Source organism: Podarcis liolepis (genome assembly GCF_965112155.1).
Source record: "Podarcis liolepis genome assembly, chromosome: 4".
In the NCBI taxonomy this organism is placed as follows: domain Eukaryota; kingdom Metazoa; phylum Chordata; class Lepidosauria; order Squamata; family Lacertidae; genus Podarcis; species Podarcis liolepis.
Genome location: NC_139558.1, coordinates 74,241,946 through 74,268,686, shown reverse-complemented (window position 1 = coordinate 74,268,686; position 26,741 = coordinate 74,241,946). Strand labels below are relative to the sequence as shown.

Below are 26,741 nucleotides of genomic sequence, written 5' to 3'. Positions count from 1 at the left end.
CGCAATGCTGCCAAATCACAGTCCGGCCTGGGGGGAAAAACACCTGGATTTCCTCCATGATGGAGAGAATCGCTTTCATTCCCGCTGTTGAGAAAGAGGAGCACGTGGCGTCAGAGCCGCTCTCTGTACATACAGGAATTGTACATTCCTGCCCACACAGGAATCTTACTTGAAATAGGCTTTGTTGAACACCTGAGGCTTACTTCTGAGTAAACATGCTTTGGGCTGCTCTGACTGCTAGGTCTGCAAAAGGGCCACTCAGAGTAGACGTTCTCCTTGGGGATGGGGGCATAGCTGTCAACGTTTTCCCCCTTTTAAGGGAAAGTCCCTTATTCTGAATAGGATTCCTCGCAAGAAAAGGGAAAAGTTGACAGCTATGGATGGGGGGGCACCATTCTGCCCCCCTCTTCATTCTCATGCAGCACTTAAAAGTGCCCTTCATTTATTTTAGTTTCTGAGGGTTTCGGAGCCTGCTGCCCCATGGTGCTAGACAGGAGTGCCAGCTTTGCCCCCGGGGCCGTGGGTGCCATGCAGTGTGCATGGTCCTGTCACTGGAATTTGCGGGTGCCCAGCCCCTTCATGGGGAATTTGGTGGGTGCTTGGGCACCCAGGGCCCCAGGGAGTTGGTACCTATGGGGCTGGAGTAGAAGAAAATGGTGAGAAGAGTAGGGTCAGGACCAGGGCTGGCCCAGGATATTTTGGCACCTGAGGTGGACCCCAAAACTCTGCTTCCCACCCTGCTATGGAAGAAGGGCTAAGGGAAGATCTACATCAGAAACAAGGGGGAAAGAAAGCTTGACATTTATATGCTGATATTAATATTTTATACTATTCTAATGATTGTTGAATGTTACCTTTTTGATGTAGGTTGCCTATTTTAAAGTTATGTTTTATTATCACATTTTTGTATTGCATTAGATTGTTATAAGATGTACATTTTTTGTTTCTTCAGCTTGTAAACCGCCTTGAGTATTGTAAGATAGAAAGACAGTATGATGATGAGATATGATGATGATCTGCTGCCTCAGTGAATCCTGCCACCTGAGGCAGGCGTCTCACCTTGCCTCATGGGTGAGCCAGCCTTGATCACGACGGTGTTAGAAGCTGAAACGTGGGAAAATTGTAAACCGCATTGCTGCTAAGAGATGTGTTGGAGAAACCTGAGGACCATGTTTTTGAAATGAAACCCCAGCATCAATATAATTTTATAAAACCCTTCAGAGTCAGAACCCATCAGTAACTAACAAACCACAAGAAGCGTCCACTGCGTATTATTCGAGATATGTCACATTTATCTCCAAGCAATAAGGATACAACGGGCAGTTCTTGCTTTTACCGCCGGGTGGCAATAAAGGTACAAGAAGAAGCACGTTGCTATAGTCAGTCATTCAAAACTGGGAAGGGGATGAAGTTGAGGATGATATTCGGTCCTGCAACAAAATGTTTCTTGCATGTGGAGCGGGGGTGGGGAGATATTGAAAGCAAGGATCATATTGGCTGCCTCATTTCCAGCTTCCAAATCCCCAGCTTTAGCTGGGATTCCTGCATTGTAGGGGGTTGGGCTAGATGACCCTTGGGTCCCTTCCAACTCTGTGATTATATAAAAACACTACTTTCTCAGGAGTTCTCAGGCTGCCTAGAGCAGTGTTTCCCAACCGGTGTTCCGCGGCACACTAGTGTGCCGCCGGACGTTGCCTAGTGTGCCGTGGGAGGGAGGCGGGCGAGTTGGGCTAATCCTCCGACGAGCTCCACCTCCAGACCCATTGCTCAAATCCTTTAGCCCAGGAGGGCGGGGAGGGGGGGGAGAAAGAGAAAAAAGAAAGGGTGGAAAAAAAGAAGGGGAAGAGAAAATATTTTTTTAAAAAAAGGAAAGAGAGGAAAAAAAGCGAGGGATGGAGGAAGGGGAATAAACAGAAGGGGAGGACAATGAAGAGGGGCGGGGCTTGGCAGGCAGCAGATAACTGGGGAGGGGGCGCGGCTGGCGGCGGCTCAAGGCAGGAAGGGAGGAGCTGCCTCGCGGAGAGTCTTGGGCTTCAGAGATTTCCCGTTCAGGAGCGCGGGAGGCCACGCCGTGGATGGGAATCTCCTCTTCCTCCTCCTCCTCCAGGAGAGAGGGTGGTCCGCCCCACCGAGTCGGGCCTGCTCAAGCGTGGGAGCCTATAGTTAGAGCTCAGCTCCTTTTCTTGCCTTCCCCGCCCCCCCACGGAGCACATTTTCCTCGCCCCCCCAACCCCCGCATGTAGAATAGAAGCCCTCCAGCCTCCACGGTGCACAAACTCTCCCCTCTGCAACGAAGCGCTTTGTTGCATATCTTTGGTGAGGTTTTTAGGCAGTCTTGGTGCACCTTAAATCAGCGCTAATTGCGCCTGGACGCAGTATTTACTTCCGAGTAGGCCCCCTTCTCCCCCCCCCCCGTAGCACCTGACGTTGCTATTCGTATCATCAGGTTTGTTTGTTGATAATTTAATTGTTTTAAAAGCATCATGCTAAAGAGCTCTCTCCCACCCCCAGACCCTTGGGCAAAACAGAAACACACACATACACAAACACAGAGATTGAGCCCTGCAGGTTTTATGAAATGAATGGATTCTGAATGCCTGTTTCAGTGGCTTGTCCGCCTTAGGCTGCTGGGCCAGACACCTGTTACACGGTGCAGTCCGTAAGCTGTGAGCGCTGCTACCTGCCGCTGAGACCACGTAACGACAGTCTTGAAAGACCTACATTGGCTCCCAGTACCTTTCCGAGCACAATTCAAAGTGTTGGTGCTGACCTTTAAAGCCCTAAGCGGTTTCGGTCCAGTATACCTGAAGTAGCGTCTCCGCCACCATCGTTCAGCCCAGACACTGAGATCCAGTGCCAAGGGCCTTCTGGCAATTCCCTCACTGTGAAAAGTGAGGTTACAGGGAACCAGGCAGAGGGCCTTCTCGGTAGTGGCGCCCGCCCTGTGGAATGCCCTCCCATCAGACATCAAAGAGATAACCATTACCTTCTATGCTGTTACTATTTTTTAATTTTTTTTTACATAAGTAAAAAGTGACCTTTCCCCATCTGGCATGGTGGTGTGCCTCGAGATTTTTTTCATGAAACAAGTGTGCCTTTGCCCAAAAAAGGTTGGGAAACACTGGCCTAGAGAAAGCCACCCCACCTGAGAGTGACAGCTGTGCTGGTGCTATATCCCTCCTCCCCTTGTTTTCATGGGACTGCCTGCATTTGCCCACACATAGTTTTTCCTTCCTTTTCTTGTCCACAAAGCTTTTTTGAACTTTATGGACTTCTGCAAATCTTGGACTTGCATGCAGATACCTTGTGCATGGCTGGTGCTGTTTGGCCATGTAAGTATTGGCACTCACCCCTGAAGTTGGGAAATAGAGGAAACAAGTAGGGCCATGCCACAGAAAATTGCTCTGGGTAGCTCGGGTTTAAAAACAACCAAATGTTAGTATCAAACACAGGCGTTCATCTTCTAATCATATGCATTAAAAAAACACTTTTCAACTTGTTTTTTAGATACATATTTTAGATATATATTGTGTTTCCATCATTTAAACATGCAACCTGACTGCATGTAAGACTTCTGCATGCAACTGAGTTCTTGATATGGCATGCAAGGAGCTCTGAGAAAGAATGAGGTGGATTGACCTTTGCTGCTACCTGAGGAGTATGGCACATTTTATTTTCTACTAGGAATCCAAATGAGTGTTGGCTTCACCTCTACCCTGCGTTGTTAACATTGGACTATGTTGCAAGAATGCTATAAGCTAATATTTATCGGTGCAGCCCTCCAAGCTGCAGTAGGTCATATAACAGTGACCTACAGCCGTACTCCAAGCCTGCAGTGATGGTTGTGGGGGTCTGATGCCTCTGGACAGCACTGCAGGGTTGTTGTTTACCTGGCCTGTAATATTCAATGTGAATTATACTCTGGGCTGTAATAAGTAACTGCTGCAACCCCTTTGAATCTGCAGTATGTTTCTGCTGAATGTAGCATTTCCTTTTATAATAATAAAAAAAATTATTTATACCCCGCCCTTCCCGGCCAGAGCCGGGCTCAGGGCGGCTAACACCAGTAAAATTACAGTAAAAACATAATAGGAAAAAAAACCCTTAAAATACTGCTTGTTTACATTGTTTTGCTATTTTTAGGTGCTCGGATCTTCTTAAGGGGGTAGATCAGGATACAGTACAGTGGTACCTCTAGATGCGAACGGGATCCGTTCCGGAGCCCCATTCGCATATAGAAGCAAATGTAACCTGTGTCTGCGCATGCGTGGGTCACGTTTCGGCGCTTCTGCGCATGCGTGTGACGTCATTTTGAGCGTCTGCACATGCGCAAGTGGCGAAACCCCGGAAGTAATGCGCTCCATTACTTTCGGGTTGCCGCGGAGCATAACCTGAAAATGCTCAACCTGAAGCACATTTAACCCGAGGTATGACTATAAGGAATTCCAAATAAATACATACTGGAAGTGCGTTAAGAAGTGGTGGGATCTAACTAAAGTTTGCTGAAATGAACATTTCATTTAGGAGCCGCCATCTAGCAGATGTGCAGCAGTGATTTGAGAACAGAAGCTCTTAGTTGTTGGCATATATTTGTGGAAAGAGGAATTTTGTCACCAGGCGACTGTTGGCATTTATAATGTTTCTCATCGTCGGCCCACACAGCTTCTAACTATGCAGCTGAAGTCATAAGCATGACACTGCAAATATGGAAACTGAGGTTTTTAATGGGGGGGGGGGGAACCGCCCAGAAATAGTTTGGGAATTTAGACTTTTTCAAACACTCTCTTGTAAAAGTTCCTTCCGTAAGAGTCACACAAAAAGAAATTCTCATTGAGGCTATCAGAGTGGGTGTTTCTCAGAATAAGCAATACACATTAACTTTTCAAACGCCTCTGCAAAATTTTACCTCGCACAGGAAGCCATGGTAACTGTTGTGTCATAAGCTTCTGCTCCAGTTAAGACTGGGATCTAGCTGCACAGAATTTAGGCTGTAAATTCTTTCTGCTTCTAAAATTCCTCCCTGCTGGTCAGTTGCAGCTTCATCCATTCAATCGTCTGGAAGGTTATGGAGTTTTAAAAGCTAAGATTTCCTTCCTTTTGATTAGGGATGGTAAGACATGTGCTTATCCACATTTATTGTACCTTTCCTCCTCACTTCCCAGGCATGGTTTGTGCCCTACTACTCCATGTCTGAGTGCCCTTTTTTGTGCTCCAGAGCTTTTCCCACCAAAACTTGCTCTTTAAAGCTGAATCAGAGCAAACGGCAATCTGTGGGAAACCCGATATGCCATTTGCTCCGAGTCGGCTTTAAAGAGCGAAATTTTGCAGGGAAAGCTCGGGGGGGTTCTTGGACATGCCTGCTCTTGATGTATTTTTAATCCTTGTTGGAAGCCGCCCAGAGTGGCTGGGGAAAACCAGCCAGATGGGCAGGGTACAAATAATAAATTATTATTATTATTATAATTATTATTGATGGGGTTATACTCCCTCTGAAGGAGCAAGTATGCAGGGGTACTTATGGGGGGGTACTTATGGAGCCTTTGCAGTCGCTTGAGGCTCAGGTGGCCTCAGTGGGACAGAGTGTCTTCCATCAGCTTCAGCTATGGCCCAGCTATGCCCCTATCTGGATGGAGATAGCCTAACTTCTGTTGTCTATGCTCTGGTAACCTCTAGGTTAGGTTACTACAACGCATAGAGCTGCCTCTGAAGATGGCTCGGAAACGTTAGCTGGTGCTGAATTTGGCAGCCAGCTTGCTCATCAGGGCAAGGTGGTTTGAGCATATTACACCAATCCTGGCCCAACTGCACTGGCTGCCAATTAGTGTCCAGGCCCAATTCATAGTACTAGTGTTGACCTATAAAGCCTGAAATGGCTCAGGACTGCAGTACTTCAAGGACTGCCTCTCTCTGTATGATCCGACCCAGACCTTGCAATCATCGTCTGAGGCCCTTCTTTGTGTGCCTCCTCCATGAGTGGTCCAGAGAGTGGCAACACAAAAACGGTCCTTTTCTGCAGTTGCTTCCCATGTGTGGAATGTTCTCCTCAGGAGGATTTGGCTAGTGCCTTCCTTATATACCTTTAGACACCCAGGGGAAAATGTTCCTCTTCAACCAGGCCTTGGGCTGATTAATATCTCATACCCTTTTTAAATGTCTTTGTGGGAAGGGCTGGAGGGAGGGGGTTATGGGTTTGTGGGTTTTTTGTTCTTGTTTATATAATGTATTTTGTGCTTTTACATTGTATTCTTATGACGTGAACCACCCTGAGATCTGTGACGTGAACTGCCCTGAGAGCCAGTGTGGTGTAGTGGTTAAGAGCGATAGACTCGTAATCTGGGGAACCGGGTTCGCGTCTCCGCTCCTCCACATGCAGCTGCTGGGTGACCTTGGGCTAGTCACACTTCTTTGAAGTCTCTCAGCCCCACTCACCTCACAGAGTGTTTGTTGTGGGGGAGGAAGGGAAAGGAGAATGTTAGCCGCTTTGAGACTCCTTCGGGTAGTGATAAAGCAGGATATCAAATCCAAACTCTTCTTCTTCGGATAAAGGGTGGTATACAAATTTAATCAATAATAATAAATTTAAGTATGTGTACCTGTGCCACAAAATGTAAGTGTGCATAAGCCCTAAGTTTCAAACCTCACCAGAAGCTTTTCTTTTAGGAATACTAGGTGCAGAGATACCCAAGGATCACAGGGAAAAACCTGTTTATGTATGCAACGACAGCTGCCCAAATGACGCTTGCTCAGAAATGGAAAGAAGATACAGTCCCAACCAAGGAAGAATGGCAGATAAAATTAATGGACTATGCTGAAATGGCAAAACTTACTGGAAGAATAAGAAACCAAAAAGAAAGAACTTTTAACAAAGATTGGGGAAAATATGTGGACTAACTGAAAAACTATAGTAAACATTTAAATTAATTAGCAGGATTAATGTAGAACAAGCAGTTAAGTGAATTTGTTAAGGAAACTTTAGATTCTAAATAATAATTTGGCGATGCAGTAAGAAAATTACCACATAAGTAACCACAAAAGGGGGAGGGAAGTCAAGTGATGTTATTGGATAGTTTATGCAATTTTAATTATTGTTGTAAAACTGAGAATCGAAATACAACATTTGTTTTTAAAAGAGAAAAATACGTTTCAAACCTCATCTACTAGCTAGCTCTTATGCATGAATGGCACTCAGAAAACAGCTGCCATAGAAACAAGATTAGAAAGAACCACATGGTAAACATTTTAAATCTACAAATAGCATCTGTACACATAAGAGGAACCAGCCAGTATTATCCTGACTCTCCTGCCTAGATCTGAGTGTTGAGTGTTAAATGCTGTGCTTGCAATTGAGGTTAATACAGCCACCATGTGGTAAGCTTTTTGTGTGTTAACTACTGCAAAATTATTAGTCACCTATTTCCACCCACACATGCCTCATGACCTTGTAGTCTCACACTGAAACTGGTAATTGGACTATGATCCATATGGTAACTGACCAAAACTCAGTTCCCACTTCTGCACAATTCACTTAGGAATAGAGGAAGGTGCCTGCTTGGGGAGAGGTTCGCCTGATGTTGTATGATACCAGGTGACTGACAGGTGATTGTGATTTGCGCAAACTGATTTTGCAGGCCAAATTTAGACGTCTGGTGGGACTATAACAAGACCCGTGGGCCAGAGTTTCTCCACAACTGACATAAAACAAGACAGATATTTAGAAAATTGACTTTCGATTTTAAATTTTGTATTAATCAACATGCCACACATCCACAATTAAAATAGACCACAGCTGACTCCAGGGCACCTCAGAGTTACTTACATATGTCTTGGGAAATAATGGAAGCGTGTGCCTTTGGGGGTGAAGGTAAACTGTTGGAGAGTTACAGCGCCTGCTGTGGCTGTAGAGACCAGGAGAGTGCCCAGTTATAGGAAAAGTATATTAGCTCTAAAACAAAGTGTGATTACTGGTCAGAAGAGGATATTGAATCCTAATTCCCATAATTCAAACACTGAATTGTTACCCAACATATGAGTTGGTGGGTGCAAGACACCCTAAATTATGGATTAAGATAGTGTTAAAATTTAATTGAGGCTTCTGTGTTGAAACTGTGTGTCAGACCCCGGGTTAGGACCTATGCAAGACCCATGTGTATTAAGATGTGTGCTAGACAATTTTAATTTACTGGAATAAGCATGTGTGAAAAAGCTAATCAAGCTAGGCAAACTTCATGAACGGTGTATAAGACACTTCCAAATCCTGGAGAATCAACTAGTGTAAAAGCTAGTTAAGAAAAGACTGATTTCTTTTTGAGGTGATAGCCTGGAGATGAGACTCATTAAGACTCAAAGGATCAAGGGAAATCTCATCATGTGAAATCTACAGTTTATCATATGAATCTTCTTCTGTCATGCTGAAGCAAATGCTGTGTATTAACTTTAAAATAAACCGGTGGTTTCTACAGAATCTTGAGTCATTTCATCTGAAGTGAAAATGCTGTTTTTCTCTGTGTGGGCAAGTTTTGAACCTTGAACACCCACTAAAATGTGAACGGAGGAACCCACCCCTCAAATTAGCTCCTTAATTTGTTCCCATATATGTACTTGTATGAATGCCCCATTAGCGCTCATCAACCCTACCAGCAACAAGCACCGGAGAACCTGACGGCAGAAGAAATATCACCTTTTTGTGGTGGAAACTACAATATAATTTCTTGATGCATGAGAATGTAGAAAGTGTAAATAGTGGAAGCTGCTAAATCATAATGCAGACAGCTCTTCAGCCCATGAGTTGAATTTTCTTCCATGAAATGGTTTGGCATTATTTTTAAAGTATCATTCACCTCAAATGAAATTTCCTTTGACACGGAAGCTTGATGGAACAACCCTGTTTTTATTTTCTTGAGTTTTACTGTGAGGGCTCGTCTTCCCAAAGAGAGCAGTCCTGTTCCGATAACCACTGAGGAAAGTGACTTCATCTGCTTCCTCTGTGTTTGGTTTTTTGACAAGTAAGCACAGGAAACCCTGTACAAGTGGCAAGGCAGAAGGAAGAACCACTCCAACCCAAAGGATCTAATCAGTCTGGAGCACACAGAGCTGCCGTAGAACCTAGGGATGTAGAAAGTGGAGCAGAGATGCTCACTGAGATGAAGTGCTTGCATGAAAAGATGCTCGCTGTATTGGTGGTTAAACAGACATCAGAATGGATGTCGTGGTGATATAATTGTGTGCGCCATGGAAGCCAAAAGTGGAATTAATTTTGTTCTGAAGAACTGGAGTGCCTGTGCCCTGCTCACTGTCACCGTGGTGATGGCAACAATGGGTAAGTCTTACTTTTCACTGAAGGTGTTGCCTTTTCTCATAAAGTCTTGGCCTTTCAGTTTCACCCACATTAAAGGATATGTAGCAAAGTGGCTAGGGAACAGGCAGCATGGACCGGATCGTTATCATCTACTTATAATATTTAAACCTCAAGGGCAAATAGCGGCATACATTTATCAAACCAAATATTTTCAAAGAGGAAGAAAAACCTACTTTGAATAAGCTGGGAGTTGGCCTGAGTATAAATTCCTATCACAGTATTATTTAGCATAGGGATGGGAGACTTGTGGACCTCCAGATATTGCAGGATAATAATAATAATAATAATAATAATAATAATAATAATAATAATAATAATATATTTATTTATACCCCGCCCATCTAAACAAAACAAAACACTAAAATACAATAACCTATTAAACATTAAAAGCTTCCCTAAACAGCGCTGCCTTCAGATGTCTTCTAAAATTTTGGTAGTTATTTTTCTTTTTGACATCTGGGGGGACGGCGTTCCACGGCGCGGATGCCGCTACCGAGAAGGCCCTCTGCCTGGTTCCCTGTAACTTGGCTTCTTGCAGCGAGGGAATTGCCAAAAGGCCCTCGGCCCTGGACCTCAGTGTCTGGGCAGAACGATGGAGGTGGAGACGCTCTTTCAGGTCCCATCATCTCAGACCATTGGCTATCCTGGCTGAGGCTGGCTGGGAGCCCAACAGCATTTAGAAGGCAGCAGTTTCCCCTGCTCTGCTTTAGCAGAGTATATGTCTGCTCACTTTATAAACGAAGCTATAATGTCTCTCTCTTTTTGAACTCTCTTGGGATTCTGTCTATCACACCTGTTGAAAAGCTTACGACTTTTGCTGGCATCAGTTCCAGCCCATTCATCTTCAGGGCTGTAGGAAGGCTGGTCTGGTGTTTGGAAGACCACTATGTGAAATCTGAATACTTCTCCTCTGGTGAAGGAAAGCAGAAGATGGAACAACTTTGCTGGCTAGAATTGTCAAGGGTTGGTTGGGTGCAGGTAGATTGACTTCACTAAAGTAATGATCAGACCTGTATCCAAAACACCAGTTTTGTGCAGGGACAATCTAACAATTAGAACAGTTTCTATCCCTCCTGTTAATTTTATTATTATTATATTACCATTTATATGCTGCTTATATTTAAACACATTAAAACATAGGTTAAAACATCTCAAATAAGCAGCAAATACAACGTTCTAAAAAACGTAATTAACAACGGAACAGCCTCTTCCAGTATCACCATAAACATTATGCATAAAAATCAGCTAGAAAAGTGCAAGGAAAATTCACAGTAAGCAACTGAACAAAATATCCTCTAAAAATCAGGAAGTAAAATATTACAAATGAAAATAAACTAAAAAGTGTCATTTATAAATAATAACTTAAAGATAAATTATGGATTGCATGATGGCAGAACAATTTAAAGTTTTACTTGAGGAAACCTCTTTCTTCCACCCTCTTCGGCCATCTGCAATGGAGAATAAATAGATTCCTACTGACCACAATAGTCGGAGGAGACCGTAGACGGAAGTTCAGTGAAGGTTTACTGAAAAAGGCATTGTCTCCATGGTGTTGAGATGGTGGCCTGTCAGCACATTTTGGAAAACTGCTGAAAAGTCTATTGCAAAAGGAGAATAAGCTGTAATTTTGGCACGTGACAAAACAGTCATAAAAATCCCCAGTAAATATAATTTGTGTGTATCAACCTTTAGTTTTCAGAGGTGGACTAAAATGGTCCTTTGGTCTTTCCATTCCTCAAGTAACAAAACTGTGCTTTATCCTTTTAATATACAGTGGTACCTCGGGTTACATATGCTTCAGGTTACAGACTCCGCTAACCCAGAAATAGTACTTCGGGTTAAGAACTTTGCTTCAGGATGAGAACAGAAATCGTGCTTCGGCGGAGCGGCAGCAGCGGGAGGCCCCATTAGCTAAAGTGGTGCTTCAGGTTAAGAACAGTTTCAGGTTAAGAACGGACCTCCAGAACGAATTAAGTACTTAACCTGAGGTACCACTGTATTGACTGGAATTAGTAGGTCAAACTGTATTATAAACAAACACATGTAATGATAAAGCAGAAGCTCGTTTTGTTGTTACATGAAAAGCAACTTTGGGAGAGGGCAACTGGAAATGGTGATCCAGTAGGTTCTTAACCCTTACTCTACCCACAGTTATTTGCTCCAAATCACCTTCCAAAGACAGTCATCCCTACAGGGTGGTTCAGATACGCATTTGGTCCCATTAAGCACTTGTCCCACAACTATTTTATTTTACAAAATCTACATACCACTTCGTTGTAGTAAAACCTCTAAGTAGTTTGAAATAAATGTTAAGATTATCAATAAAAACAGTTTTAAAATAGCCATTAAAAATATTTGAAAGGTAATTAAAAGTAACACTAAAAAATTAAAATGTGTCAACATCTATGTTTTATTTTGTTTTTATATGTGCTGGAAGCTGCTCAGAGTGGCTGGGGAAATCCAGCCAGATGGGTGGAGTATGAATAAAATTATTATTATTATTATTATTATTATTATTATTATTATTATTATTATATGGGGTGAGGCAATCCTGCAAGTAACTGCTTCCAGGCCATTATATACCAATAGTAACACCTTGAACTTGACCCAGTAGCAAATGGGCAACTAGCGCAGATCTCTGAGCAGTGGTGTTATTATATGCAGACAGGGTCTCGTTCTTGTCAGCCATTGTGCTGCAGCATTCTGCACCAACTGCACTGTTTGGGTCAAGTGCAAGGAAGGCACCACGTAGAGTGAGTGCATTGCAGCAATCCAGTCCTGAAGCAATCAGTGTCTGAACTATTGTGGCCAAGCTCTCCCAGTCCAGGAATGGCCAAAGCTATTGCACCAGGAACAGCAGGTAAAAAGCACTTCTAGCCACCAAGGCTACCTGGACCTCTAGTGACAAAGCTACATCTAGAAGCACTTCCAGGCTGCCTATCTCCTCCTTCAGGAGGAATGTAGCCCTGCCCAGGTCAGGCAACTGACCATTTTCCTCAGATGTGGGAACCATTCACCCACAGTGCCTCCAAATTTCTTGGATTCAAGCTCAGCTTGTTTTCCCTTATCCATCTCACCACTGTGTCCAGGCCCCACACAACTTCCCATTCCGCGTTATGGAGAAATTTTCCTGATTCTCTGTTCCTCATGCCTTCTGCCGAGGTGGTATTTTCAGTAAACAAAGGTCCACCAGACAGCAGTTACGTTTGCTTATAGTATGAATTGGTTCATCCCTCAAATTGCTTTCTAAAAACTCTGGTTCAACATTCACATTAATGGTTTCTCTAGAAAGCACTCATTATTCTCTCGCACCCATTTTAGTCTTACAACAAGCTTGTGATGTACATTAAAGGTGATTGGCCCAAGGTAAGCTTCTCAGCTGCGTGGAGAGTTAAACCTGAGTCACCCAAGTCCTGTTCTAGCACTCGGAACCATTACACCAAGACTGGGGAACCTGCGGTCCTCCAGATGTTCTTGAAACCCAGTGCCAATCAGCCCCAGCCCCAGCATGGCCAATGGCAGGGGATGATGGGAGATGTAGTTCAACAAACCCTGGATAACCACCCAGAGACTGCACACACTGGCCCCATGCCACTAAACATGCACACCTAATTGTGCATTCCAGTGAAATGTGAAAATTACAGTGCATGTATCCATTTCCAAAAGAAGATCTTGAATGATTTTGGCAGCCTCTCCAGAGGTTGAATCTTCTCTTGTGGATAAATTTATATGGTCATTATACTAATAAATCTGGGCTATGTGCCTTGTTTAACATGTGTTGGTGTCTTATTCACCGGTTTAATCTTTCCCTCAGTTTCTAGAGTAATTACATGGACTGTATTTATTTATAACATCAACAATAACAACAACCACAACAATTATATGTCATGGTCCTTTTATGGTTTTGTCTTATGACTGTTTTTAGGATCATTCCCAGCAAGAGGGTCCATTCAAAATAAGTCTGAACAGCATCATGCCAACAGTTCAGTCACAGCAATGATGGTGAACAATATTAAACCTCAGCTGGCAGAAGGTAACATTGCACACCTGTATTTATTAATTATAGTAGAGCAGATAACAATGCTATTTTATATAAGTTTAGTTGTTAAGCCCTGGAGAGATTAATGACTAAGCTTGATTTAAAAGGAGAGAGTGCTATATCTAGTATGTGAACACACTACACTATGCTACACCTATAGGGTGGGTTTAGAAACCCAAATATTTTACCAATATTTGATTTTGTGTTTTTTTAAAAAATGTTTGGTGAGTGCCTCTTATGCTTTTATATTGCAATCTGCGCTGTGATATTCGACTGAAGGGCAGTATGAAAATGTAATAAATACGGTAATAAAATAAAATAAATTGGATTGCAGAAAAGCTGGAAACAGATGTTTGAAATAAATGAAATTAAAAATTCAGAGCGAATTTGTTCGGTTCATAATTCCCAGCATTTTATTCCAGTTTCAAAATAATTCTCCTTGCGTTTGATAAGTTTACCACTTTCTGCAGATTACAGCAACAAGATTACAGTGTAACAATGACCAGACGTATCAGAGGGTGTAACTCTCAGGATACATATCTCTGCTGTTAAGTTACCTTATAGTATATCTTAATACAAGGGTTACACCGCATCAGTGTGTTTAACAACAACCTTTCATGGTCGTTTCTTTCTAACACATTGGGAAACCGTGTTTTTGTGATTCCTTTTGGATTTTATTAAGGAGTATTTGAGGATTAAAAAAACAGTTTGGTCTCAAATGTAGTCCTCAGATCTAGCTAGGAAAACCTACTGATGGTACTTTTTTTATATATATATCCTTCCAGGCAAATCAAAAACGGATGCAGTGGTTGGCACTGAAGTTATACTGACCTGTCCCCATCAGAGACCTATGATAATGGTATCTTGGAATGCCAACTTAAAGAATGGAACAGTTTGCTATTTATCATACATCAGTGATAGAAATCAAACAGGGGGAAACTGCAGTGAGGATAGCATGTGTTGGTTATCTAGACCAGACAAGGACTCCACCCTTCAGATAAAGTCAGCACAAATATCCAGTGAAGGAATATATAAATGTTCTACAGCAACTGCTGATGGAACATTCAGCCATGAACATAATCTAACCATATTAGGTAAGAAACTCCATGTTCTTTTCCTTACCTATAAATCATAATATGAGACTGCTACATCTATTTTATTGAATCCAAACATTTAAAACTACTTTTAAGCTACTGGCAACCACTGAAAGCATTTTGCAGTAATATTTAAGCACAACAGTGATAAAAAAATGTATGCAATAAAAAATAACCTAGAAAATTGGATTAAAAACAAACTATTTCTACTTCTGCTCTTCCTTCTACAGCTGCTGTTACAACTACTACACGTTTATTAATATTTTTTAGTTGTGAACAAAGAACATAGAAATGACATAGTCTTTTCAGGCATAGGACTTAAAGCTTCTTCTGTTTCAATCTGCTTTTTCAGTGCCTCTTCTGTGCTTTCTTCTCAGCATGACCAAACATGAATATAAATACCAGTTCCAAAATGCTGAAGTACACAAGTTTGAAAAGGCTGACAAGGGTGTACAAAAGTGAAATGGGAGGGAGGGAATAGAGCTTGGGAAGGAAAGGTTGAATATAGCAATAGACTGTGCAGAAAATATACGGTAAATTTGTGGTGAGTGAGACTGCATTTTGTTATCCACGCCATTAGCAGGATGTGTTCTGAGGAAACTACTGCTCCTAAAATGTCACAAAATCTCCCTTCCCTGTTTTGGTATTAAACCAGCAAAATCCTCCCCCCCCCCCCGTGTGTGTGTGTGTGTGTGTGTGTGTGTGTGTGTGTTTTCGTTAACATTTCACCCTTGGTATTTCAGAAGTCTTTGTTTTCTCAATGAAAGTATGACCCTTACTTTCTCCATGATATTCCTGGCCACTACAACTAACCCCAGAGCTTCCTTCAGTACTATCTGCCATTCTTGCTCTCCTCAGATATCCGCTAGTTCTCTCCTATCAGATTGAAGTGAAGCAGAAGGGGTGTGAAACAGGCATCACTCAGGCCAATGCCCATCACTCTCAACTCTGCCACATCATACAGTGGAAGGTCACCCAACACATTCCACACCATTGAACACATAGGGAGATCACACAGGATCTTTCTTCAAATACCTGATATTCTGCAGCCGAATAAAAATTGGCATGGTGTCTGCATTATTTCAGAATACCGGCAGAAGAACGTTGACACCATGTGGAACTCTGCAGGAAAATCCAGAGAAAACATGCATTATAGTGCTTTAAAAGCCATATGCCTCAAGTGAGTCACCTCTTCACACTCAGGCTCCCTCCAACTCTCCAAGCAGTCTCTAAAAACAGTATGATGAGAACTGTAGTCTATACTAGTTCTGAGCTCCATAGACCTTGAGATGGCATCCTGCCACACGAAATCTCATATTATAAAACATGGTTTTGTGCTTATCGCACTTCTGCCTGTCTGTCCAAACTACCCATTCAGACTCTTCACGCTTGCTATGTAACCAGCACCACAAATGTCAAATGGAGAAAAATCTTTACAACTCTGTAGTTCCAGTCTGTGCACTCTGCCATTGTTGAAGGACGCTGTCGTAGGATTCCTTATGAAGAGAGAGTTTGGAGGAAATGTACCCAGAGATTTGCCCCACTGATTTGCCCAGTCTATGAGGACTTAACCCTTGTTCAGATACTGTATTTAAATTTCTCAGTTTAGAGATTGATGGGTATCTGACTAACTTTTTATTAGAGGACAGATCCCTCTACACTTCTGAAAAAGTGGCTAGTCTTGCCTTTGCAGTGGCAATTTTACAGAGAAATGTTTGTAGGAATGATGTCAAATTCTTCAGAGGAGCAAACTCTTATCTAACAGAATGCCTGGTTTTAATAATTATTTTAACTGTGTAATGCATTTTATTCTGTTTTAGGTTTTTTGTTCTTTGTAATGGTTTTGGCTACACAAATTTGCACCACAGTACAGTCTGCTCTCTGGTCTGGTGTGCAGGGATCAGAGGCTGCTCCCTGGATGCCTGCAACTTAAAGTCTGTCACGATGTGCACTTCTGTGCTGGGAAGAGAGGATGATTTTTAAGTCAGACTGGGGATGAGGGGAAGAGGGGACTCCTAACAAATTAGTTTCCAGAATTCTTCAGCGGAAGCTGTTTAAAGTGGTATGCTACAGCTTTCAGTGCCTAGTGCAGATGAGACCTAATCGTCCTCTCTGCCCTGGATGAGTCAGTGGCCAGCCACACTGAGTCAGACCACGAGTTCTTCCTGCTGTAGTGACTCTGCTCATTACATGGCATAGTGGTCAGCAATTCCTGACAGCATGTATAGGAATATGTTTACACATCAGGTTTCATAAGGGACTTATTTCTTCCTCAAATGTGTATTTTGGTGCAACATAAGATACCAATAGAATATCATACTCTCCAACATTTCTCTGATGAAAGCAGGGAAGTCCTATTAATTTTATTATTTATACCCCACCCATCTAACTGGGTTGCCCTAGCCACTTTGGGCAGCTTCCAACATATATAAAAACTGCAAGAAGATCAAACCTATCCATTCTGAAGGAAATCAGCCCTGAGTGCTCACTGGAAGGACAGATCCTGAAGCTGAGGCTCCAATACTTTAGCCACCTCATGAGAAGAGAAGACTCCCTGGAAAAGACCCTGATGTTGGGAAAGATTGAGGACACAAGGAGAAGGGGACGACAGAGGAGGAGATGGCTGGACGGTGTTCTCGAAGCTACCAGCATGCGTTTGACCAAACTGCGGGAGGCAGTGGAAGACAGGAGTGCCTGGTGTGCTCTGGTCCATGGGGTCACAAAGAGTCGGACACGACTAAATGACTAAACAACAACAACAACACTACATTAAACATTTTTATTTTAAAAAAAACAACTTCCCTATAGAGGGCTGCCTTTAGATGGCTCAGGAGGCAGATAGCCCATACCCTCCAACATTTCTCCAGTGAAAATAGGGACAGCCTATTGAAAAGTGGGACATTCCAGGATCAAATCAGAAACTAGGATGGCTTCTGTAAATCCAGGACTGTCCCTGGAAAAGAGGGGCACTTGGAGGGTCTGGAATATGCAGCTCTGCTACCTTTTATGTCCATCTTTTTATGCCAGAGGTGGGGAACCAGATGTGCATACCCTCCAACATGCTGCAACGGAAAACACCCATCTTCTGGGGCCACAGGACAGGGGGGCTTGAGATACGGCTTTCAGCTGCCTGTGTTAAGTGTGTGTGGTTGTATGTGTGGATGGGTCTGGCCCTGCTCACTGCGGGATCAAGGCACCCCCACTACTCAAATGCAGTTCCTTACAGCTTTACACTGAGTTAATGCTGCCCACAGCCGCCCAAGCACCCTCCATTTTCCGCTTCTAATCTAGAGTAGATTAGAACCCACCACTTTGATACATTTAACTGCCTCATTTATTTGTTCCCTCCAGTACCTCCTGAGGCGTCCCTGATTCATGACGACATCAATGGAACTGCCATTTGCAAGGCAGTTGCAGGGAAACCAGCGGCACAGATCTCATGGTCCCCAGGAGGAGAGTATAACACCAAGAGTGAAAATTTGCTTAATGGCACACAGACCGTCACCAGTATATACAAGGTCAACAACTCTGAGGGGAGCAAAGTAACTTGCTTTCTCTCCCATCCTGCATGGAAGGAGTCCTTCAGGCTCTCATTAGGTAATCCTAAGAATCATTTTCTCTGTTTGTTAATTTGTGGTTTCCACTCTCTGATACGTTTTCCTGAGAGATCTCAGGATCACCCCCTTTTCACACATATTCTTTTGTCAACTAGGACTTCTCTTTTCTCCCATGTTTGCAACTTATATGAAATCTTGATGACTGAGTGGTTTGATGTTCTGCTGCATTTTCCAGGTTACCTCTCCCATTTATGTGCCACTGATCTAGATTCAACTTGTAATTTACCCTGTTTTATTGTTTTTTCATACACACACACTCACCCATTTTTAATTGAATATTTTTGCAATGGGAACCAAAACGAAACACAGGACACAAACCAGTAGCAAATTACTAAACAAAGGTACAGGTAAGGTATGGGATACAAAGTACCTCCCCCACCTTCCTTTTTTCCTTTGTCTTTCTGTATTTTTATCAATTTTAATTTTTCACATCGCACATAAGATAACATAACTCAATACATCAACCACTTTGATTAAAACTATCAAATCAAATTCCTACATTTCACTCCCAAAAATCTTTCCACATATTAACATGAGAGGTTAGGGGGTTATAAACAAAATCTGCTTGACGCTTATAAAATCCAAAATGGGTGTCACACATTATAGAACAGATGGAGGATGGGATTCCCTTTGGTTGCATGAATCTGACACATCAGCTTTTCATCCAAGGAGGAAAGATACCACTTATGTAAGAATTTCCAAGAAAATTCCCTTAATTGGGCCAAAAGTTTTAAAAGTTCCCCATTTTTCATTAGATATTATTACTTGAAGGTCCATTTCCCAGGGAATTAATTTTTTTAAAAAAAAATATTTTTCTTTATAACATTTTGAGTGCTTTAGCTCAAAAGACAATTCATAATGTTCCTTTTCAGTATTTTTATCAATGTTCTTATGGTATACCACTCTGGATGCATTTGTGTCTAGAAAAATGGGATAAAAATCAATTTACTAATATCCTTCTTCTGGTGGTGTGTTCCAGGGATCTTGGCTTTGGGGCTCACATTTTGGCCTGTAATATTACTAAAAAGTAGAAAATTTTCCCCAAAACGATTGTAGTTCCTTTTCTGTCTAAGGGCCAGGTCTGGTGTAATGTTTTCCTTCAGAGGCAGCCTTTTGGAATTATTCCCATGGAAAATTCTGCATGGAACAGTTTAGGTCAGCAGTGGACATTTAATATTTTGTTGAGAGCTGCCTAGAGTGGCTGGGACAACCTGGTCAGATGGGTGAATAATAATAATAATAATAATAATAATAATAATAATAATAATAATAATAATTATTATTATTATTATTATTATTATTATTATTTAATATGCCCATGTTGGACTGTTTCCAAGTCCTATTGCTTGCAGAGATTTTCTAATGTTCTCCATATCCATTGGAAATCAATCCCAAAGCACTGCCATGAAGGTAAATATTCTGCTGGAAACTGATAGTGCCTAAATGAAAAAGCTGCACGGTTTGCAACAGTGATGGAAAACTTAGGCCTTTCACATGTTTGCCTGGAGCTGATGGGAGTCAGAATTCAACATTATCTGTAGATGGCCAAAGATTCCACACCCCTGCAGCAGTATTCCAAAAACAGTATTATAATTCCGGACAATTGTCCTTCATAAGCATCTATCCAAGAATGCTTTTCATAGGAATTCATAAGAAGAGGGTGGCTGACAATCATGTTTCTTAACTTTAATGCATTCAGTTAATGGATGCCCAACTTTAGAAAAGTTGTCCTTCGTTTTCAGATGGTGTAGGGTTTGGGCATATTTTGTTAAGTTTTTCCATTAAAGCAATTATCTGGAGGTGCCAATAGTCTTGCAAGTCACCTGCAGATGCCTTTGGCCACCATGAGTCTGGCTGCTGCAAACAGGAATCAAAGTAGCTCTTTATAAAGAGCTTTTTTGGGCAAAGATGTTGAGTTTTTTTTTGCCCAAAGCTGTTGTCAAAATCTAAACTTCTGACACGGGATGCCATGGATTCCAGCAATTTCCGCCCAGACACTGCTTCCAGAGGCCAAAACATTGTCCGGGAAATTCCGGACATATGGCAAGCTTAACTTAGGGCATCGCAAGGGTAGGTATCTCCTGTGGATATGCTTATATGCATTCTCCCAAATGTGCGCTGATAGGGTGTGAAATGGGGGTTTGTTCCACAGGCTTGCCATGCTTCTAAATCAATTGTCTTGCCTAGGTCACTTTCCCATGGTTGTCTTAAGCTACCTGTGGAACCCAGTGAGGTTTCCAAAAGAATCCTATATATACTGGAGAGTAAGCCCTTATCACGGGATGTGGGTGGCACTGTGGGTTAAACCACAGAGCCTAGGACTTGCTGATCAGAAGGTCGGCGGTTCGAATCCCTGTGACAGGGTGAGCTCCCGTTCTTCAGTCCCAGCTCCTGCCAACCTAGCAGTTCGAAAGCACCTCAAACTGCAAGTAGATAAATAGGTACTTCTGTGGCAGGAAGGTAAACGGCGTTTCTGTGCGCTGCTCTGGTTCGCCAGAAGCAGCTTAGTCATGCTGGCCACATGTGCACCGGCTCCCTCAGCCAATAAAGTGAGATGAGCGCCGCAACCCCAGAGTCAGTCACGACTGGACCTAATGGTCCTTTACCTTTAAGCCCTTATCAAATACTGAGTTTTGCTTTAGCAAAATTTCAAAACTAGTTAAATGCCTTGTTGTTTGGGCCTGAGCTTCAGGGGGTACATACAAATTCTAATCTGCAACCATATCTTTTGTTGACTGATCTATTAATTCCATCCATTACACCCATGTCTCCTAACTGGCATTTATTGCACTTTGCATATTTCCAGGTGGACAAAGTAAAAAAGAAGATGTAACAATCACCATTGTATTTTCCAGCCTTGCTGGTGTCTTGGGAGTTTTCCTGCTTTCAGTTTTCATCTACCTCCTCTATAGAAGGTATGTATGCCAAAGTCCTAACATAAGCCAGTTCTATAGCTCTGTACAATTGGTCAGCTGCCACAATGACCATAAATTCAACTTACTACAGAAAAATAGCAAGGCATTACTTATACAGCGTTCTGCCTCTAACTAGGTTCACGTTGAAAGAACTAAATGGATTTCTCCCCAACCTAGTCACAACTACTTTTCTTGGTTTTCTTGTCTCTGTAAGGTCTTCCTACATTCTATCATATGAATCACCTTCTAGTTCCAGAGGCAGAAAGCTGTATAAATAATGCCTTGCTATTTTTTTGTAGTAAGTTGAATTTATGGTCATTGTGGCAGCTGACCAATTGTACAGAGCTGTAGAACTGGCTTATGTTTGCACTTCCCAAACCAATTTGTGAACCAAAATGCAGCCATCCTTAAAAATTCACACTGCTCTGATTTTTTCAATGTGTTCTCCAACCAAAACATGCATACAAAATTGCATATATTTGTGAAAATAATAAGGAAAATTCATTTGGCTGAGAGAAATTGTTTGCAAAATTACCTTAAAAATGTGTGCAAATTCTCATGCAGACTGTTTTTTTTATAAAAATAAATAAATTGCACGCTGATGTGGAAAATGCTATAATGAACTGAAAATTGAAAAACATGGGAAACTGAGATAAATGTTAATTGACAGATTAGTCAGACCCTATTTCTAACAAAGTAGTGGTGATACTCTATATTGGCAGTGGAATGTGTACGTGTATTAGGATCAGTTGTAAGATATTTCGATGGGTACACTAGATCTGAAATTATCCTAGGGTCTTATAGATGACATGATCCAAACCCATTTTGCATGGTATCTGGAAGAAGGAATCTGATTATACTCTCCCCTCCCTGCATATGCCAGAAAAAGAGAAGTTGCTGCACCCAAAAGTCCTGAAACAATGTCAAGACCAAGCATCCAGGTAAGACCAAGGAAATAATAAGAGATTTGCTCTGAAACCAATTTTTGGTGTTAAAAAGGGCACAATACTTTTACCATATGGTATAGACATATACAGGCTGCTAGCTATGTTGCCAATCATGCTCAAAAGCCACCAGAAGTGCATAGTCATAGTACTCAGTGCACATTAAATGTTTCCTGGAAGCCACCTCACACTTGTTGTGGGCAGTCCTCACCGTGTGTCCACCTATTCTGAGGCTACAACAATCTGTGTGTATTCTCGCCTTCCTTCCTTCCAATCTTCTCTTTTCTGAAGACTTCTCTTCTGGGAGCGGAGATCCCCATGTATCCCCCAGGTGTTGTTAGTACCACAGTATGGTCCCTATCAGAATTGCTCCCCATCCCCTCCCTGGCTGCTTGCAATGAGAGGAAAGCTTCCATTTGGTCAATAGATTACATAGCCTGGGCTGTTTAAGATTTTTTTTTTTTTTACAAAATTACCTGCAAAGCAGGACATTTTGTTTTCTTAATGGTAAAAATATTTTCGATGACTTTTCTATAACTCTTGAAAATCATGTGGCATAAGAAAGAAAGAAAGAAAGAAAGAAAGAGAAAGAAAGAAAGAAAGAAAGAATAAATAATACTCTGCCCATCTGACTGGGTTGCCCCAGAAACACAAGCATGAATTTATGAGTAGCAGTCAAGAACTTTTCAGTGCAGAAAATATCCAAACAATTGAGTCTACTGCTAATCATAATTCCATACTTTAATAACTTTGATATTGCCACCCACAGTGTATTTCACAAAATAAAAACTCTGCAGTATAAAGGGAATCTTTTCTCATTATTTCTATTAGGGTGGTGCAAGGGGGGGGGAGTCAGAACATTTTCCTGCATATCATGGGATGAAAGAAACAAATGGGGTTGTGTCAGCTTCTTTCATGTTTTAAAATGCTTCAGAGTTTTACTTAGGTGACAAGCCATGTTTTCTTCTCAAAGGGATGCACTTCTGTTTTGTAGGAGAGTGAGTTGGAGCCATATGCCATTTTCGTACAAGTGGAAAATGTGATCTATGAGAAAGCAGGTGACTTCCCACAGAGTGAATGACACTTCCCATCAGAGCTCTTTTCTTCAAGCTGAAACGCTGTCTGACTTGAACTGTGTAAGAGAAAAATACATGGGCAGGGGGGTCATTAACAGCTTACAGTGATCCTCCCATGGACATGGGTACATTTTGGCTTTCTGTATCCGTCCCACAAACCCAACGGCCTGTTGTCTCTCTCTGCCAGTGCCCCATGCTTGTCAAAAAACCAGAGTCAATTATCTGTATGTAAAAGAGGCTGAGCAATTATGCACCTTTTCTCCAGGCTCTGTAGAATTCTTCCAAGAATGCTGCTGGCCTTAAATATTCTGCTCTGCATCATAACAAATCTTCTTTTTCTCACATTGACTGTATTTTTCCAGTCTAAGCATTCAGAAAGCTGTTTCGAAAACTATGACAAGAGGTATTCTAATTAATTGTCACCATCTTTCTGCCTAATCCAAGCAGACCAATCACTTTAATATGGGGCATTAAGTACAGGTTAAAAAGATCAAACCTATCCATTCTTAAGGAAATCAGCCCTGAGTGCTCACTGGAAGCACAGATCCTGAAGCTGAGGCTCCAATACTTTGGCCACCTCATGAGAAGAGAAGACTCCCTGGAAAAGACCATGATATTGGGAAAGATGGAGGGCATAAGGAGAAGGGGACGACAGAGGACGAGATGGTTGGATAGTGTTCTCGAAGCTACCAGCATGAGTTTGACCAAACTGTGGGAGGCAGTGGAAGACAGGAGTGCCTGGCGTACTCTGGTCCATGGGGTCACGAAGACTAGGTCACGACTAAACGACTAAACAACAACAACAAGTACAGGTTGAACTGGGAAGGGCTCTCAGGGCCAAATTACTTTTTAAGAGCACTGTTCTAAAAAGGGGACCATGTGTGGAGATTCCTGCAATGCAGAGGGTTGAACTAGGTGACTACAATTCTATGATTCTAAGGACCATATAACCAGCATTCCAAGGAACTGTGCCACGGAAGAAAATAACTGATCTTTCTCTGACTGACAGACCTGGAAGTAAGACACGCTCCTGGAAGACCGCATCCTGCAGAAGGACAGCTTCTTCCTAAAATTCTCTGGATTATGTTCTACATGTCGGTGAGGTTAATAGGGAGAGAGCAGGTATGGTGTTGTCAACTGAGTCAGACTTCGAGAGCGAGCTAACCTACCAAATAGAATTGTTGTGAATGGGCACGTTGCCCCAAACTCCTTGGAAGAGTGGAATTAAAATATAATAACTAATAGTGATAGAACTAGGGATAGCTCAGACTCTTAATCTCGGGGATTTGGGTTCGAGCCTCACACTGGGGGAAAGATTCCAGCATTGCAGGGGTTGGATGACCATTGTGGTCCTTCTAACTCTACAATTCTATGATTCTATAAGAGAAAAGTGCCTGTAGCCCTTTGTGACAAAGTGCCTTATGAAACTTCTCAAAAGTTAATGGCCGTATATTGTCTATACTTTGCCATTAGTGAACAAATAGCTCTTCACAGATCAAGAGCAGAAAGGGGTTTCTGAGGTTATGCATAGGAACCGAAGAAGAGCCCTGTGCAAAAGCCTATCTATATGGCATCCTGTTTCTCACAGTAGCCAAAAAGATTTCTATAGGAAGCCTATAAGGAGGACACAAGTGCAATAGTGCTTTCCCTTTAGCAACTGGTATTGAAAAAAATGTCCCCTCCAACACAGGAGATAATAACACAGCCAATATGATTAGCAGGCATTGATAACCTACTATCAATTGAATTGATCAGCTTGCTGCTGTTTAGACTCATCAGCTGAGCACGCAACAATGTTCCTTGATTCTCTGAGAGCTCTAAAGTAAGAACTGGATCCAAATGTAATCAAAAGAAGGAAAAGGAACCCAACTGAATTAGAGCAATAAGGATGTGAATCAGGACTGGGCTCAGACTTGAGGGGGTCCTCTGATGAACCCCTTCCTCTGTCAGTGGGCCTTAGGAGGCTTATCCAGCTGTGGTAGCAGGTCTAAGTTGCACTGGGACACTGTGTCTAGCCACCCAGAGCAACACTAGGCTTGGGAGAATTATAGGAAATTTAAAGGATAACTAGATATAGCCTCCAGCACAGAGGCCCAGGGCAGACATTAGGAGTGAGCCTTGGTTGCTGCCCAAGGATGCAATGTACCTTGGTCTTGATATGAATATAGCTTCAACAGCAGCAACAACAAAAAAGTAATCCATAATGACCTTATATTACCTTGTCAAGAGTCACTAAGTGGAATTTCAACTTCATGGTCAGTCACGTTGTGGGAGAGAAACACTGTTGTGCACATGGCAACAGGGGTCTCTGTGCATACTTTGGGTATGGTTTCCATGGAATAAAGGTAGCCAGAGACTTGTGATGTCTTTGTGATTTCCACAGACAACAAAACAGGCCACTGGGTGTTCCCAGCTCCACCTGTGAGAAGGGAATGGCTGTTCTTCTCTCACATTAACCCCCAGCTTTGGGATGTGGGGAAGCTCAGCCCTGATTTCCAACGGTTTTCCTTCCAGAACCACCCATCTATTGACAGACATCTCCTTAACAAACCATGGTCATTTACTGCTCTGCCAGGGCCATCAGGATAATCTGCACCAATCCTGATTGCTCAATTAGCCCTCTTCTGACCAAATCTCAGCATTAGAACCTAAAATCTCAGGGCTGTTCAGATGGCGTCTAGACTAGCCCCTACCCCAAAATGGACAATGTTTCTTAGGCCTCTTCCACTTGCTTTCCCATAACAGGTCTGGAAACTTTTTTATATAATTCTCAAGGAACCTTCATTGATAAGCCAGTGTGGTGTAGTGGTTAGGGTGTTGGGTAGGACCTGGGAAGCCAGAGTTCAAATCCCCACATTGCCATGAAGCTCACTGGGTGACCTCAAAATAGCAATTCCGTTCAACGCGTTGTAAAAGTCATACAGGGAAATCCTGTTGGTAAAAGACGGGACTCCACAGTGCCATCTGGTTTCACAGTGTTATAATGCATATAAAGTGCTTTGTTGTAGCATTTGTAGCATACAAAGCTTGTGCCAGTCACAGCCTAACTTACCTCACAAGGTTGTTGTGGGGATTAATTGAGGAGGGGAAAACCATGCATGCCACCTTGAGCTCTTTGCAGAAAAAAAAGTGGGATGTAAGTGCAACAAATATAATAATAATAATAATCCATCCATTTTACTGAATGTGTGCAATCTAATTTGATATTTCTGCAACTGTAAATTTAGAACAAATAAAAAATATACATGAAGTTTTCCCTGAGGCCTAGACCACCATTGCCTCCTGTTGGACCATATATACCCCAGTGAAGTGTGATTACAATGGAGCCGTGAAACAAGGTCTGGTGGTTTTTTTTGCATATTAGGGGAAATGAAGTAATGAAGAAATGAAGTAGAGAAATGCTGAGTGGTTTTCCTAAAGTCACACAGGATGTCTGTGGCAGAGACAAGACCCATGGGTGCAGACCTGTGAAGAGAACTTGAGAAGATGTGAGCTCTAGCTTCCTTGTCTGTTTGTTCCATCTAATAGCCAACCAGCAGAGCAATGAAATGGGGCCACTTCCAGACAACGTGAGGGTTTCTGTACGCTCATGGGATTCCCCAGATATGCAGGAAAATATTACTTAGTTAAAAAGAAATGGAGACAAAATCCCCTTCTGTGGATGCATAAAGTCCTTCCATAGGAACAAAACATTCAGAACA

At 42.3% G+C, this 26,741-nt stretch overlaps 1 protein-coding gene and 1 long non-coding RNA gene across 4 annotated transcripts; both read left to right on the top strand.

Moving 5' to 3' along the window:
* The first annotated feature begins 112 nt into the window (after positions 1–112).
* LOC310705917 lies at positions 113–8,738 on the top strand. The gene is made up of 3 exons (XR_014525521.1): positions 113–1,354; positions 3,253–3,332; positions 6,661–8,738. It is a non-coding gene; the product is annotated as an uncharacterized lncRNA (long non-coding RNA).
* Positions 8,739–8,830: 92 nt separating this feature from the next.
* Positions 8,831–26,295, top strand: CD200R1 (CD200 receptor 1). Of its 3 annotated transcripts, none has more exons than XM_083500875.1 (8): positions 8,831–9,316; positions 13,281–13,388; positions 14,180–14,488; positions 17,840–18,085; positions 20,961–21,020; positions 21,904–21,961; positions 22,959–25,399; positions 25,680–26,295. In XM_083500875.1, the coding sequence occupies exons 1-7, from the start codon at positions 9,154–9,156 to the stop codon at positions 23,005–23,007; spliced, it is 993 nt and encodes a 330-aa protein (XP_083357001.1). In that variant the 5' UTR covers positions 8,831–9,153; the 3' UTR covers positions 23,008–25,399; positions 25,680–26,295. The 3 variants fall into 3 exon arrangements, with proteins under 3 accessions (XP_083357001.1, XP_083357002.1, XP_083357000.1); XM_083500874.1 differs by having other exon boundaries at positions 8,846–9,316; positions 20,912–21,020; XM_083500876.1 differs by lacking the exon at positions 14,180–14,488 and having other exon boundaries at positions 20,912–21,020.
* Positions 26,296–26,741: the final 446 nt, after the last annotated feature.

Excerpts from the sequence above, each read along its gene's own strand:
- CD200R1 (XM_083500874.1), top strand. The coding sequence starts at position 9,154 with ATGAAAAGATGCTCGCTGTATTGGTGGTTAAACAGACATCAGAATGGA. Across the intron at positions 13,389-14,179 it reads TAAACCTCAGCTGGCAGAAG|GCAAATCAAAAACGGATGCA; the intron begins GTAACATTGCAC and ends ATATCCTTCCAG. Across the intron at positions 21,021-21,903 it reads ATCTACCTCCTCTATAGAAG|AAAAAGAGAAGTTGCTGCAC; the intron begins GTATGTATGCCA and ends TGCATATGCCAG.